This window comes from Hyperolius riggenbachi, chromosome 3, assembly GCF_040937935.1.
Source record: "Hyperolius riggenbachi isolate aHypRig1 chromosome 3, aHypRig1.pri, whole genome shotgun sequence".
In the NCBI taxonomy this organism is placed as follows: Eukaryota; Metazoa; Chordata; class Amphibia; order Anura; family Hyperoliidae; genus Hyperolius; species Hyperolius riggenbachi.
This window is the reverse complement of record NC_090648.1, coordinates 472,800,510-472,814,817: the sequence shown is the minus strand read 5'-3', so window position 1 is coordinate 472,814,817 and position 14,308 is coordinate 472,800,510. Positions and strand designations below refer to the sequence as shown.

The 14,308-nt window shown below is 45.5% G+C and overlaps 1 protein-coding gene across 1 annotated transcript in view; it reads left to right on the top strand.

The window, feature by feature from the left end:
• Nucleotides 1-13,645, top strand: part of LOC137564316 (rho crystallin) — a 60,276-nt gene extending 46,631 nt beyond the window's left edge. Inside the window, exons 7-9 of the mRNA XM_068278049.1 lie at nucleotides 2,212-2,377; nucleotides 10,835-10,917; nucleotides 13,395-13,645. Coding sequence (XP_068134150.1) covers nucleotides 2,212-2,377; nucleotides 10,835-10,917; nucleotides 13,395-13,437 — 292 coding nt within the window. The 3' untranslated portion in view covers nucleotides 13,438-13,645. The remainder of the gene's footprint in view (nucleotides 1-2,211; nucleotides 2,378-10,834; nucleotides 10,918-13,394) is intronic.
• Nucleotides 13,646-14,308: the final 663 nt, after the last annotated feature.

Here is a 14,308-nt window from a genome sequence, read left to right as displayed (position 1 = left end):
GGCAGGATTGCAGCAGGGAGTGGCAGAAACAGCACAGAGGGGTCCAGGAGAACATAATGAAGAGAATGGTATGCTTTTTATTGTAAGAATTTTAGAGTACAGATTCTCTTTAAAGTCAAAGGGATTATAAGTACCAAAAATTTCGACTTACAAACCTGGGTTGCAATTAGGCAACCACTGTCATGAGCATGTGGAGGAAAGTCCTCTTTCGGACGTGGGTCGCACTCCAAAAAAGGGTCCACTGGAACCAATAGGCTGCAGGGAATCAGGGATAGCCCATAGAAAGGCGAATGGAAATATATTGGGAGGGAGGAGGTGCCCCACTAATGTGTCAGGATAATGGCTGGTATAATGAAGAACAGTCTTAACTTATCAGGAGGGTTTTTTAGGATTGTATTGGACATCACAAACAAATGATGCGTTTCTCAGAATTCTCCCACTACTTCAGGTTAATTATTATTATTTATTTATAAAGCGCCAACATATTCCGTGGCGCTGTACAAAGTGAGAAACAAACATGGGGTACATAATACAGACAATGGTGTACACAAATATACAAGATACATAATTAGTGACAAAATACAAAAAAATGATACAGCATACAGAATACAAAATACAGAAGTGGTAATGACATTGATAAAAATTACATGATGAATAAACTGTATAATGATTTCCAAGACACAAAAGGGGGAGAGATGCAGTGTCTTAGTGATCACCAATGGACTAGTCAAAAATCTGTCAGATTTTTACTACTTAGTGTAAGTGACAACATAGGAAACAATTATTTATAGTGCATGGGAGACATTTAAATTTTATATGTATTTATTTTAAATTGTATATTTTTTTCATGATAGTTGTCCTTTAGGATGAAGGGTTGTAACTCTTTTGTAGTTTTTATTTTAAACTAATGTTTAGCTCAATCTCCTGGATACTTAAACTGTACCAGAGACGATTCTAACTAAACGTTTTTTTTTATTCATACCTGGGGCTTCCTCCGGCCCCATCTGCACAGAACGCTCCCATGCCGCCTTCCTCAATCTTCTACCTCTTCGGTACCGGGTCCTGTAACTTCAGACAGCCGCGGGAGAGATACGTAGAGGGCGCACTTCTCTTGCACAGACTGGCCGTGACTGGAGGAAGTTACGAGACCCGGTACTGAAGAGGGAGAAGACTGAGGATGGCAGCGTGGGAGCGATATGTGCAGATGGGGTTGGAGGAAGCCCCAGGTATGTATAAAACTTTTAGTTAGACTTGTATCTGGTTTCCTTTAAAGTGTACCAGACTGTAAGACATGAAACAAATCGATACTTACTCGAGGCTTTCTCCAGCCCCATAAGCACATGCTAGTCCCTTGCTGTCCTGCGGTCTGCCATTCAGCTGCAATCAGCCCTGGTAACTGGCTCAGTCAGCTCCAGTCTGGGTCTTCTGCACATGTGTGGACCTCCCCCACATGCACAGTAGACCCGGACTGACGGGACTGAGCCAGTCACCGGGGCAGATCACGGCTGAATGGCAGACCGCAGGACAGCAAGGGACTCACATGTGCTTATGGGGCTGGAGGAAGCCTCGAATAAGTATCGATTAGTTCTATTTCTTAGTCTGGTTAAGGTAGATTGAGTCCAGAAAGAACACACCTAATAGGTAAGATGAGACACATACAATGAACCAGACCTACGTCATCAGCAGAGAATTCCGTCCCTTACACACTCCAATGAGTTCTGGGTCACCATGAGCTTGCTGGTTAGTCAGAACAGGGAGGAACACTTCAGGTATTTGGTCTGTAAAGGGGTCCACAGCAATGCTTTTGCAGCACCACATTCTTAAAGTGGACCTGAACTCTTGCACAGGACAGAAGAAAAACAGGGAGAAATGCACCCTGTATGTATTTAGAGAGATTAGCCTGTCTAATCCCCCCTCACCTGTGACTAAGCACAAGTTATTTGAACTCTCAGTTGTGTCAACTGACTGTGACAGCATTAGATCTCATTTGTAAAAACAGGATGTCAACAATGTCTGCTTCCTTGAAAGCAGGAAGTAGATAAACTGCAGATTTATTGCAGGATTTGTATCAGCTGTAACAAAGAAATGTTTTTCTTTTAAACGTTATTATGCTATTGCTTATCTTTTAGAGCAGAGAGGTAGTTTTGTGTTTAGGTCTGCTTTAAAATGCTAAATTGCTTCTTATGTATTCCCTATTGATGTTCCCTATAGGGTGGACCTCAGTTTACCTGTCCTGTTGGAAGATCCAGTCTTGAACAAAATTGCAGCCAAGTACCACCGTTCCCCAGCAGAGGTCGCCATGCGTTTCATTCTCCAGAAGGGAATTGTAGTCTTGGCTAAAAGCTTCAGCCCTAATCGCCTAAAGCAAAACCTCGGGGTAACTAATAATATAAACGTATCTTTCTTCTAATCTCTTCACTTTTCTTCCTCTAATGTATATGATTTGTGAACGCAAGACGGGACATCAGCTCTTATTCAGCGCTTAGAACTGACGCCAGGAGGGCTGTGATAGACCAAGACGGAATTGCATTGATCAAAAACGTTGTTAAAGTGAATGTGAACCGCATTTAAAAAAAAATGAAGCAAATACTTACCTAAGGAGAGGGAAGGCTCTGGGTCGTATAGAGCAGGGGTCCCCAACCTTTTTGAGCCCGGGGCCCACTATCCCGACCAAAATTTTCCCCGGGGCCCCCCTTGGGGGGGGGCCTTGAGTGGGCGTGGCTAGTGTCGGCGGCAGCAGCCCCCCCCTTTTTTCCCAGATTCTACAGTATAGCAAGTACAGTTTCCACAGTATAGCAAGTCCAGTTACCACAGTATAGCAAGTACAGTTACCCCAGTATAGCAAGTACAGTTACCACAGTATAGCCAGTATAGTTACCCCAGTATAGCAAGTACAGTTACCACAGTATAGCAAGTACAGTTAGCCTAGTATAGCACGTACAGTTAGCCTAGTATAGCAAGTACAGTTACCACAGTATAGCAAGTACAGTTATCCCAGTATAGCAAGTACAGTTACCACACTAAACCAAGTACAGTTAGCCTAGTATAGCAAGTACAGTTACCCCAGTATAGCCAGTAGTTACCCCAGTATAGCAAGTACAGTTAGCCTAGTATAGCAAGTATAGCTACCCCAGTATAGCCAGTAGTTACCCCAGTATAGCAAGTACAGTTAGCCTAGTATAGCACGTATAGCTACCCCAGTATAGCAAGTACAGTTACCACAGTATAGCAAGTACAGTTAGCCTAGTATAGCAAGTATAGTTACCCCAGTATAGCAAGTACAGTTACCACACTATAGCAAGTACAGTTAGCCCGATATAGCAAGTATAGTTAGCCCAGTATAGCCAGTAGTTACCCCAGTATAGCCAGTAGTTAGCCCAGTATAGCAAGTATAGTTAGCCCAGAATAGCAAGTATAGTTAGCCCAGTATAGCAAGTATAGTTAGCCCAGTATAGCAAGTATAGTTAGCCCAGAATAGCAAGTATAGTTAGCCCAGTATAGCAGGTATAGTTAGCCCAGTATAGCAGGTATAGTTAGCCCAGTATAGCAGGTATAGTTAGCCCAGTATAGCAGGTATAGTTAGCCCAGTATAGCAGGTATAGTTAGCCCAGAATAGCAGGTATAGTTAGCCCAGTATAGCAGATATAGTTAGCCCAGAATAGCAAGTATAGTTAGCCCAGTATAGCAAGTATAGTTAGCCCAGAATAGCAGGTATAGTTAGCCCAGTATAGCAGGTATAGTTAGCCCAGTATAGCAGGTATAGTTAGCCCAGTATAGCAGGTATAGTTAGCCCAGTATAGCAGGTATAGTTAGCCCAGTATAGCAGGTATAGTTAGCCCAGTATAGCAGGTATAGTTAGCCCAGTATAGCAGGTATAGTTAGCCCAGTATAGCAAGTATAGTTAGCCCAGTATAGCAAGTATAGTTAGCCCAGAATAGCAAGCATAGTTAGCCCAGTATCGCTGCCCCAGTGTCGCCAGTACAGTTAGCCCAGTGTAGCCTCTCCTCTCTTCCCCCCGCGCGGCCGCCGCTCCTGTTACCTTACGAGCGGGCAGTCGCTTCCTTATGTTCCCCATAGCTCCTCTCCTCTTGCAGCACCTCGTATTACAGCAGCGCTTCCCGCGCGGCTGCTGTAGGAAGGGTAGGAAATAGGGCAGCGGCTTCCTGTAGCGGCGATCGCCGTTACCATGGGAACGCTGCCCCGCCTCCTTCCCTCCTTACAGCAGTCGCACAGCAAGCGCTGCTGTAATACGAGATGCGAGAGGGGCCATGGGGAATATAAGGAAGAAAGCGGCCGCCGCTCATAAGGTATCAGGAACGGCGGCCGCTGGGGGGAGAGGGAGAAAGGCCAGATCCGCCGCGGCCCCCCAGAAATCTGCCAACGGACCCCCAGGGGGCCGCGGCCCCCAGGTTGGGGACCTCTGGTATAGAGGCTTCCGTCTCCTCTCTCGGTGCTCTCTATCCTGTGCTGGCTCCCCCCCCTCCCCCCCCCCCCATTTCATTCCCCCGTCAAAAGGGCATTTGGAAGTCTTCGGGAGCCGTGTCCTCCCGAAGATGTGTGTCTCCATACTGCACAGGCATGAGCGTGCAAGAGAGCGTGCTTGCGCAGGCGCAGTACAGGGCCGCCCTTCTTCAGGAGCACTCGGGCTCCCTGAAGACTTCTGAAGCCTCCTTCGTCCGGGTAAAGCAGTATTTGACTAAATTAGTCAAATACTGCTACCGGGCAAGCCAGCACTGGAACAAGGGGACCAGGAGAGGAGCCGGAAGGCTCTATAGGACCCAGAGCCTTTCCTCTCCTTGTGTAAGTATCTATCTCATTTTTTTAAATCAGGTTCCCATTCACTTTAAAGCTTTTATACATTTTTATATATTGTTATATATTACTTTATGTATTCATTGATAATGGGAAATAAATATTTTAGCTTTGCAAGCCCGCCTCTGCGCTAGAGCTAGCCAGGGATGCTCAAGACCTCAAAATTACGGCTATACCAACTTCAGAAATTACGAACTCAAAATCATCATTCGTGATCTGCTGCGTAATCCGTAATTCTGGGGTAAGAGCCGTAATTACGACTGCATTATAAGTATATAATTACTGGTTAAATGGCATAGCCCCCGAAAGTGCTAGAAACACCAAATTTGCAGGGTATGTTAAGGAGGACAGTAGGAACAAAAGAACAAAATATTTTCAAAAAGACCTTGTAGTTTTTGAGAAAATTGATGTTAGAGGAAGAAAGTTGCAATTTAAATGCGCTAAAATGACAGATTATGTATGTATATATGTGTATGTGTGTGTAATGAAAAAAAACTGATGTGAAGTCCGCCCTCCCAAGCCTCTTTAACCCTTTCTCCCCCATGCAGGCTGGGATAGCCAGAATGCGGAGCTTATAGCCGCATGGGGCTTCCCATCCTGAGCTATACCAGCCCACATGGTCCATGGTATGGGGCGCTCTGAAGAGAGGGGCCTCCCCCGGAGCCCTTGTTCAATCCATGGACAACGGGCTCTTCCCCACCTCCAGTACCCCAGGAGGGATGGGGGCGACGAAGCTTGGGGGGGGGGGGTTCTTGGTGGCATTTGGAAGTCTCCTCTAAGAAGGGGACCCCAGATATCCGCCCTTTCTCCAGGAGAAATTAGTATATGGGTACAAAGTGGACAGTCAGAAACTCCACATGCTTATCTGGAGTCATTTTCACACCTTCAGAGACCCTAAAGGGGCAGACCAGCACTTTCCCCATTTTTCCAACCCAAACCATGACTTTGCCACCTTCTTGCTGTTTCCCCAGCTTTACTGTGACATGGTGGCCATCCACCAACCATCCACCACTTCATCCATCTTGACCGTCCAGGGTTGCACAGCACTCATCAGTAAACAAGACTGAAAATTGTTCTTCTTGTAGTTCTTGGCCCACTGCTGCCATTTCTGCTTATGAGCATTGGTTTGGGGAGGCTGAATAGAAGGTTTGTGCATAACTGCAATCCTCTGGAGGATCCTCCAGCTTGATCCTCACAGGACTCTTGAGGCATCAGTAGCTTCGAATACCTGTTTGCTGCTTCATTATGGCATTTTTGCAGCTGCTCTCTTAATCTGATGTATTTGTTTGGCAGAACCCATCCTCCTTTTGCTTTTATCTACACAAAACTGTGTGTGCTCTGAAACAGTATGATGACCATGCTTAAGTTTTCATGAAATATAAAGGTTTTCATACTTTGTCCAAGGCAGTCAACTATTTCACACTTATCGGCAGCAGAGAGGTAATTTTTCTTCCTCCTATTGCTCGCCTTGAAAATGGTGGTCTGCTTAATAATGTGAAATACGTTTTTTAGTATTTTTTTCCTAGCGACGCCACTGTTGGACCATTTTTTTTGTTCAGAGTGTGGGAAATATATATACAGTGGCTTGCAAAAGTATTCAGCCCCCTTGAAGTTTTCCACATTTTGTCACATTACTGCCACAAACGTGAATCAATTTTATTGGAATTCCATGTGAAAGACCAATACAAAGTGGTGTACACGTGAGAAGTGGAACGAAAATCATACATGATTCCAAACATTTTTTACAAATAAATAAGTGCAAAGTGGGGTGTGCGTAATTATTCAGCCCCCCTGAGTCAATACTTCGTAGAACCACCTTTTGCTGCAATTACAACTGCCAGTCTTTTAGGGCAGAGGTCCCCAACCTGGGGGCCGCGGCCCCCTGGGGGTCCGTTGGCAGATTTCTGGGGGGCCGCGGCGGATCTGGCCTTTCTCCCTCTCCCCCCAGCGGCCGCCGTTCCTGATACCTTATGAGCGGCGGCCGCTTTCTTCCTTATATTCCCCATGGCCCTTCTCGCATCTCGTATTACAGCAGCGCTTGCTGTGCGACTGCTGTAAGGAGGGAAGGAGGCGGGGCAGCGTTCCCATGGTAACGGCGATCGCCGCTACAGGAAGCCGCTGCCCTATTTCCTACCCTTCCTACAGCAGCCGCGCGGGAAGCGCTGCTGTAATACGAGGTGCTGCAAGAGGAGAGGAGCTATGGGGAACATAAGGAAGCGACTGCCCGCTCGTAAGGTAACAGGAGCGGCGGCCGCGCGGGGGGAAGAGAGGAGAGGCTACACTGGGCTAACTGTACTGGCGACACTGGGGCAGCGATACTGGGCTAACTATGCTTGCTATTCTGGGCTAACTATACTTGCTATTCTGGGCTAACTATACCTGCTATACTGGGCTAACTATACCTGCTATACTGGGCTAACTATACCTGCTATACTGGGCTAACTATACCTGCTATACTGGGCTAACTATACCTGCTATACTGGGCTAACTATACTTGCTATTCTGGGCTAACTATACTTGCTATACTGGGCTAACTATACTTGCTATTCTGGGCTAACTATACTTGCTATTCTGGGCTAACTATACCTGCTATACTGGGCTAACTATACCTGCTATTCTGGGCTAACTATACCTGCTATACTGGGCTAACTATACCTGCTATACTGGGCTAACTATACCTGCTATACTGGGCTAACTATACCTGCTATACTGGGCTAACTATACCTGCTATACTGGGCTAACTATACTTGCTATTCTGGGCTAACTATACTTGCTATACTGGGCTAACTATACTTGCTATTCTGGGCTAACTATACTTGCTATACTGGGCTAACTACTGGCTATACTGGGGTAACTACTGGCTATACTGGGCTAACTATACTTGCTATACTGGGCTAACTGTACTTGCTATAGTGTGGTAACTGTACTTGCTATACTGGGGTAACTATACTTGCTATACTAGGCTAACTGTACTTGCTATACTGTGGTAATTGTACTTGCTATACTGGGGTAGCTATACGTGCTATACTAGGCTAACTGTACTTGCTATACTGGGGTAACTACTGGCTATACTGGGGTAGCTATACTTGCTATACTAGGCTAACTGTACTTGCTATACTGGGGTAACTACTGGCTATACTGGGGTAACTGTACTTGCTATACTAGGCTAACTGTACTTGGTTTAGTGTGGTAACTGTACTTGCTATACTGGGATAACTGTACTTGCTATACTGTGGTAACTGTACTTGCTATACTAGGCTAACTGTACGTGCTATACTAGGCTAACTGTACTTGCTATACTGTGGTAACTGTACTTGCTATACTGGGGTAACTATACTGGCTATACTGTGGTAACTGTACTTGCTATACTGGGGTAACTGTACTTGCTATACTGTGGTAACTGGACTTGCTATACTGTGGAAACTGTACTTGCTATACTGTAGAATCTGGGAAAAAAGAGGGGGGGGCTGCTGCCGCCGACACTAGCCACGCCCACTCAACCCCCCCCCCAGGGGGGCCCCGGGGAAAATCTTGGTCGGGATAGTGGGCCCCGGGCTCAAAAAGGTTGGGGACCCCTGTTTTAGGGTATGTCTCTACCAGCTTTGCACATCTAGAGACTGCAATCCTTGCCCATTCTTCTTTGCAAAACAGCTCCAGCTCAGTCAGATTAGATGGACAGCGTTTGTGAATAGCAGTTTTCAGATCTTGCCACAGATTCTTGATTGGATTTAGATCTGAACTTTGACTGGGCCATTCTAATACATAGATATGTTTTGTTTTAAACTATTTGATTCTTGCCCTGGCTTTATGTTTAGGGTCGTTGTCCTGCTGTAAGGTGAACCTCAGCCCCAGCCTCAAGTCTTTTGCAAAGAGTTTTTTTTTTCCAAGATTGCCCTGTATTTGGCTCCATCCATCTTCCCATCAACTCTGACCAGCTTCCCTGTCCCTGCCAAAGAGAAGCACCCCCAGAGCATGATACTGCCACCACCATATTTGACAATGGGGATGGTGTGTTCAGAGTGATGTGCAGTGTTAGTTTTCTGCCACACATAGTGTTTTGCATTTTGGCCAAAAAGTTCTGTTTTGGTCCCATCTGACCAGAGCACCTTCTTCCACATGTTTGCTGTGTCCCCCACATGGCTTGTGGCAAACTGCAAATGGGACTTCTTATGCTTTTCTGTTAACAATGGCTTTCTTCTTGCTACTCTTCCATAAAGGCCAACTTTGTACAGTGCATGACTAATAGTTGTCCTGTGGACAGTTTCCCCCACCTGAGCTGTAGATCTCTGCAGCTCGTCCAGAGTCACCATGGGCCTCTCGACCGCATTTCTGATCAGCGCTCTCCTTGTTCGGCCTGTGAGTTTAGGTGGATGGCCTTGTCTTGGTAGGTTTACAGTTGTGCCATACCCCTTCCATTTCTGAATGATCGTTTGAACAGTGCTCCGTGGGATGTTCAAGGCTTTGGAAATCTTTTTGTAGCCTAAGCCTGCTTTAAATTTCTCATTACCTTTATCCCTGGCCTGTCTGGTGTGTTCTTTGGACTTCATGGTGTTGTTGCTCCCAATATTCTCTTAGATAACCTCTGAGGTCGTCACAGAGCAGCTGTATTTGTACTGACATTAGATTACACACAGGTGCACTCTATTTAGTCATTAGCACTCATCAGGCAATGTCTATGGGCAACTGACTGCACTCAGACCAAAGGGGGCTGAATAATTATGCACACCCCACTTTGCAGTTATTGATTTGTAAAAACTCTTTGGAATCCTGTATGATTTTTGTTCCATCCCTCACGTGTACACCACCTTGTATTGGTCTTTCACATGGAATTCCAGTAAAATTGATTCATGTTTGTGGCAGTAATGTGACAAAATGTGGAAAACTTCAAGGGGGCCGAGTACTTTTGCAAGCCACTGTATAAAAAAATCATGTAAGGTCCCCCCTACCAAGCTTTAACCCCTTGAGCCCTGCAGCTTGGGGCTTCCTTAAAGCCTGAGCTACAACAGCTTGCATGGTCCATGGTATGGGGGGGGGGGGGGGGCTCTGGGGGAAAGGGGCAGCCAAGCCTCCCCCTCTCACCCAGAGCCCTTGTCCAATCCATGGTCAAGGGGCTCTTCCCCGCCTCCAATGCCTCAGGAGGAGGTGGGGGCCGACAATGTCATGGGGGGTTTATGATGGCATCTGGGAGAGGAAAGATTTTACAATGGAGACAAACACTGACTTAGGGCCTGTTCATACTTGCTGCGTTTGTAGAACGCGTATAAATTCAAAGAAACGCAAGTTGAAAAACGCATGCGTTTTTCTTGCGTTTGAATGCGTTTTCTATTGCGTTTTGCACACACACGTGACCCAGGGGAAAAAAAAGAATTATGGGAACCGCAGAGGAAAACGGACGCTAAAAACGCAATAGTACGCGTTTTTGATACGCGTCCATAGACTTTCATTGCGTCCGTTTCTACGCGTATCGCACAGAACTGCGTGCAGCAATGCGGATGAGAAACGTATGCGTCTCATACGCATACATGTGAACTAGCCCATTCAAAAGCATTAGGAGCCGTTTCTATGCGTTTTTGGTACCAGTACGCGTTCCCTGAAAACGGCTAGGAACGCATATAGTGTGAACAGGCCCTAAGTCATTTATACATGAATATTGTAAAATATAAGCAATTTTAATCATTTTTCTATAATTAAGTGCTTCATAAAACGTCCTGTAAAATGCAATGTCACAAGGTGAAGTTGGCACACCATCTGTTTTGGGGTGCTTGGTAAAGTGGCATAGGCTAATAATAATAATAATAATAAACAATAAAGTTAATAATAATAAACAATAAATAAATAATAAAGTTTCCTTGTGGAAACTGGCACAATAAAGTGCGTGCTGTAATCTGTGGTGTGCTGGTAATATCTGCGATCTGTCCTGTAAAATGAGATAACTATTGTGCTTTACAATGTTGGGTTCATCAAAATTGGCAACTTGGGGTGGAAGTCACATTTAACCAACCTGCTGTGTTTTTCTCTACAGGTCTTTGAGTTTGAAATAAAATCCGAGGATATGAAAACCCTGGAGAGCCTAGACAAAAATCTGCATTTTGGACCTTTCAAGGAGTAAGTGAAGAGACTTGAGAACATCTCTGGTGGACCTATGCAGCTCATACTTCAGGAAAACTGGGCTGGAAGTGTGTTTTCTAAGAGGTGGCAAAGTGTGCAACCCTCGACTGATTTGTCTGCTTCAGGCCCCCTGCACACTGCAAATCCGATTTGTGATTCCGATTTTCCCTGGATGCTATTAAAACAAAAAGAAAAATGCAGAAAAAAACGCAGCATGCAGTACCAATTAAAAATCATAATTCGGAATCGCATGTGAAAATCGATTAAAAACTGCAAATCGGAATCGCATGTAGTGTGCAAGAGGCTAGGGATGCTCGCTGGATTCCGCAGGATTTCTTAATTCCGCGATTCCGGACGGAATTAGGTCAATTCCGATTCCGGCGGTCGGAACGGAATTGCTAAACCTCTAAAACGGAATTCCGCGGAATTTTTTTTATTCCCGCGGAACTTTACGGAATTAAAGTCTCTCTCTCTCTCCCCTCCTCCTCCTGTCTTGTCTCATCTCATCTTCCAGGAAATTGTAGTATTTCAAAAGCCAGCTTACATACCATGGCTGGGAATTGAACCCAGGCGGGGCATTGAACCCAGGTCTCAGTGTGTGGTAGGTAACTGACTTAACCGCTATACCACCAACAACACTGCCTAGCATGTACCATTATGATCAATCCAAGAGAAAAAGTAGTGTGCTTAAGGATTTGTAGCATGTCAAAAGCCAACTCACCATGGCTGGGAATTGAACCCAGGCTGGGAATTGAATCCAGGTCTCAGTGTGTGGTAGGTAACTGACTAAACCGCTATACCACCAACAACACTACATGCTGAAGCCAGACTAGCATGTACCATTATGATCAATCCAAGAGAAAAAGTCACTTGCTTAAGGATTTGTAGCATGTCAAAAGCCAACTCACCATGGCTGGAAATTGAACCCAGGCTGGGCTTGGAATTGAACCCAGGTCTCAGTGTGTGGTAGGTAACTGACTTAATCGCTATACCACCAACAACACAACATGCTGAAGCCAGCCTAGCATGTACCAGTATGATCAATCCAAGAGAAAAAGTAGCGTGCTTAAAGGGAACCTTAATTGAGAGGGATATGGATGTTTCCTTTTAAACCATACCAGTTGCCTGGCAGTCCTGCTGATCTCATTGACCAAAGTAGTGGCTGAATCACACACCTGAAACAAGCATGCAGCTAATCCAGTCTGACTTCAATCAGAGAACCTGATCTACATGCTTGTCGAGGGACTGTTGCTAAAAGTATTAGAGACACAGGATCAGCAGGAGAGTCAGGCAACTGGTATTATTTTAAGAGGAAAAATCCACATCCTTCTTAGTTTAGGTTCCCTTTAAGGATTTGTAGCATGTCAAAAGCCAACTCACCATGGCTGGGAATTGAACCCAGGTCTCAGTGTGTGGTAGGTAACTGACTTAACCGCTATACCACCAACAACACTACATGCTGAAGCTAGCCTAGCATGTACCATTGTGAAATACCCAAGAGAAAAATGAGCTCTCTCTCTCTCGGACTTGATGGTTTTAAGCTGAAAATTCAGTTCAATGGCATCAACGGATACCGGCAGAATTTCACAGGCATTTTCGGAATTCCGAATACCATATAGGAGAAATACGGCTACTTTAGTGATTCTTTCCGACGGAATCCAGAATTCCGCGGAATTTCGTACAAATCTGGCAGAATTTTCATAGCGACTGAATTTAACACTGACGGAATCCGTGATTTCCGGCGGAACGGAATTTGCTGGTTCCGATCATCCCTACAAGAGGCCTAAAGGATATCCAGGCTGAAAGGGGAAGATAAAATGTACTTACTTACCTGGGGCTTCTTACAGCCCCTTGCAGTCTCTCTGGTCCCTCACTGTAGTTCTGCTGCCCTCCAGCGTTCCACTGTCCCCTCTGAAAGATCCCTGACCACAACTGTGGATATGGGCTTCTGCGCATGTGTGGGTGCGACTGCAGGCCTCTCTTGATCGTGCTCCAACACTCCAGCTCCAACTTCATATGTCTTCTCATCCACTTCTTGCTCTGCTACTACTGCTAAACACTCCTGCTTCACCTCCATATGTCTTTTCAGCTACTTCCTGCTCTGCTACTACTGCTAAACACTCCAGCTCCACCTCCATATGTTTTCTCAGCTACTTCTTGCTCTGCTACTACTGCTAAACACTCCAGCTCCACCTCCATATGTCTTCTTAGATACTTCCTGCTTTGCTACTAAACACTCCAGCTCCATCTCCATTTGTCTTCTGAGCCACTTCCTGCTCTGCTACTACTACTAAACACTCCAGCTCCACCTCCATATGTCTTCTCACCCACTTCCTGCTCTACTACTACTGCTAAACACTCCAGCTCCACCTCCATATGTCTTCTGAGCCACTTCTGTCTCTGCTACTGTGCTGCACCACTCTTCTCCTTCTAAACACTCTAATTCCAATGTTTCTTATTATTGTCCTGTTTAGGATGAAACAGCATCCAGAGTACCCCTTCCATGATGAGTACTGAAGACTGGCTGAGCGCTGATGCAAACCTTGATAAGATGCTTTCTGCATTTTACATGTGAAGCTTTAGCAGAGGAGCCTTCTGAAACATCTAGTGATCTGTGATATTTAGTACACCGCCCAGTTATTTATAATGCATGAATCAGTGGATGGAATGTTCTGCCATGCTGCTATGTGCAACTTGACCAATAAATTCAATGTTGAACATCAAACGCCCGTGGAAGTGGTGATGGTGCCAATTACTGGATCACAGTATTTCTGGCTTGATGGTTTTGGAGAGAAGGTTTGGGGGACTCTTTTTCAAATACCACCCCAACTGCAATCTCCACTCTGCACATGACCCTTCTTCTTTCTACCATAGGAGAACTTCTTTTGTTCACTTATTCAAAAGTTCTCACGAGCCTCTCCTCTCCTTTGGAAATCCCTTCCAATACACGTAAATCACTCTGCAACATTCAAAACCTCATACAACCTTTGAAACCTAGCTACACACATACATACTGTACAATTTTCCGTCAGATCGACCGGTGTTCTGATAAGAAACTGCATCATGTGTAGACGTCCAGATTGTTTCTGATAAATTTTGCAATCGATTTAGTGTTAAGTATCCAAAATTGATTGCAAAATTGATCTGAATCTGATCGGACATTTTCTAATATATCCTTCGATCTGATGGAAAATGTACCATGTGTACCCAACTTTAAAGCCGCAGTGTGCTGAATTGCAAAAAATGGCCTGGTCACCAGGGGGGTGTGAGCCTGTGGTCCTCAAGAAGCTGGAGGGGAGACCCTGATGTGAGGGAGGGGGGGGACCCTCCCCGCCGAGTGTGGCCATGGCTTTCCCCTCGTGCTGTGTCCCCTCCAGCCCTCCCAAAA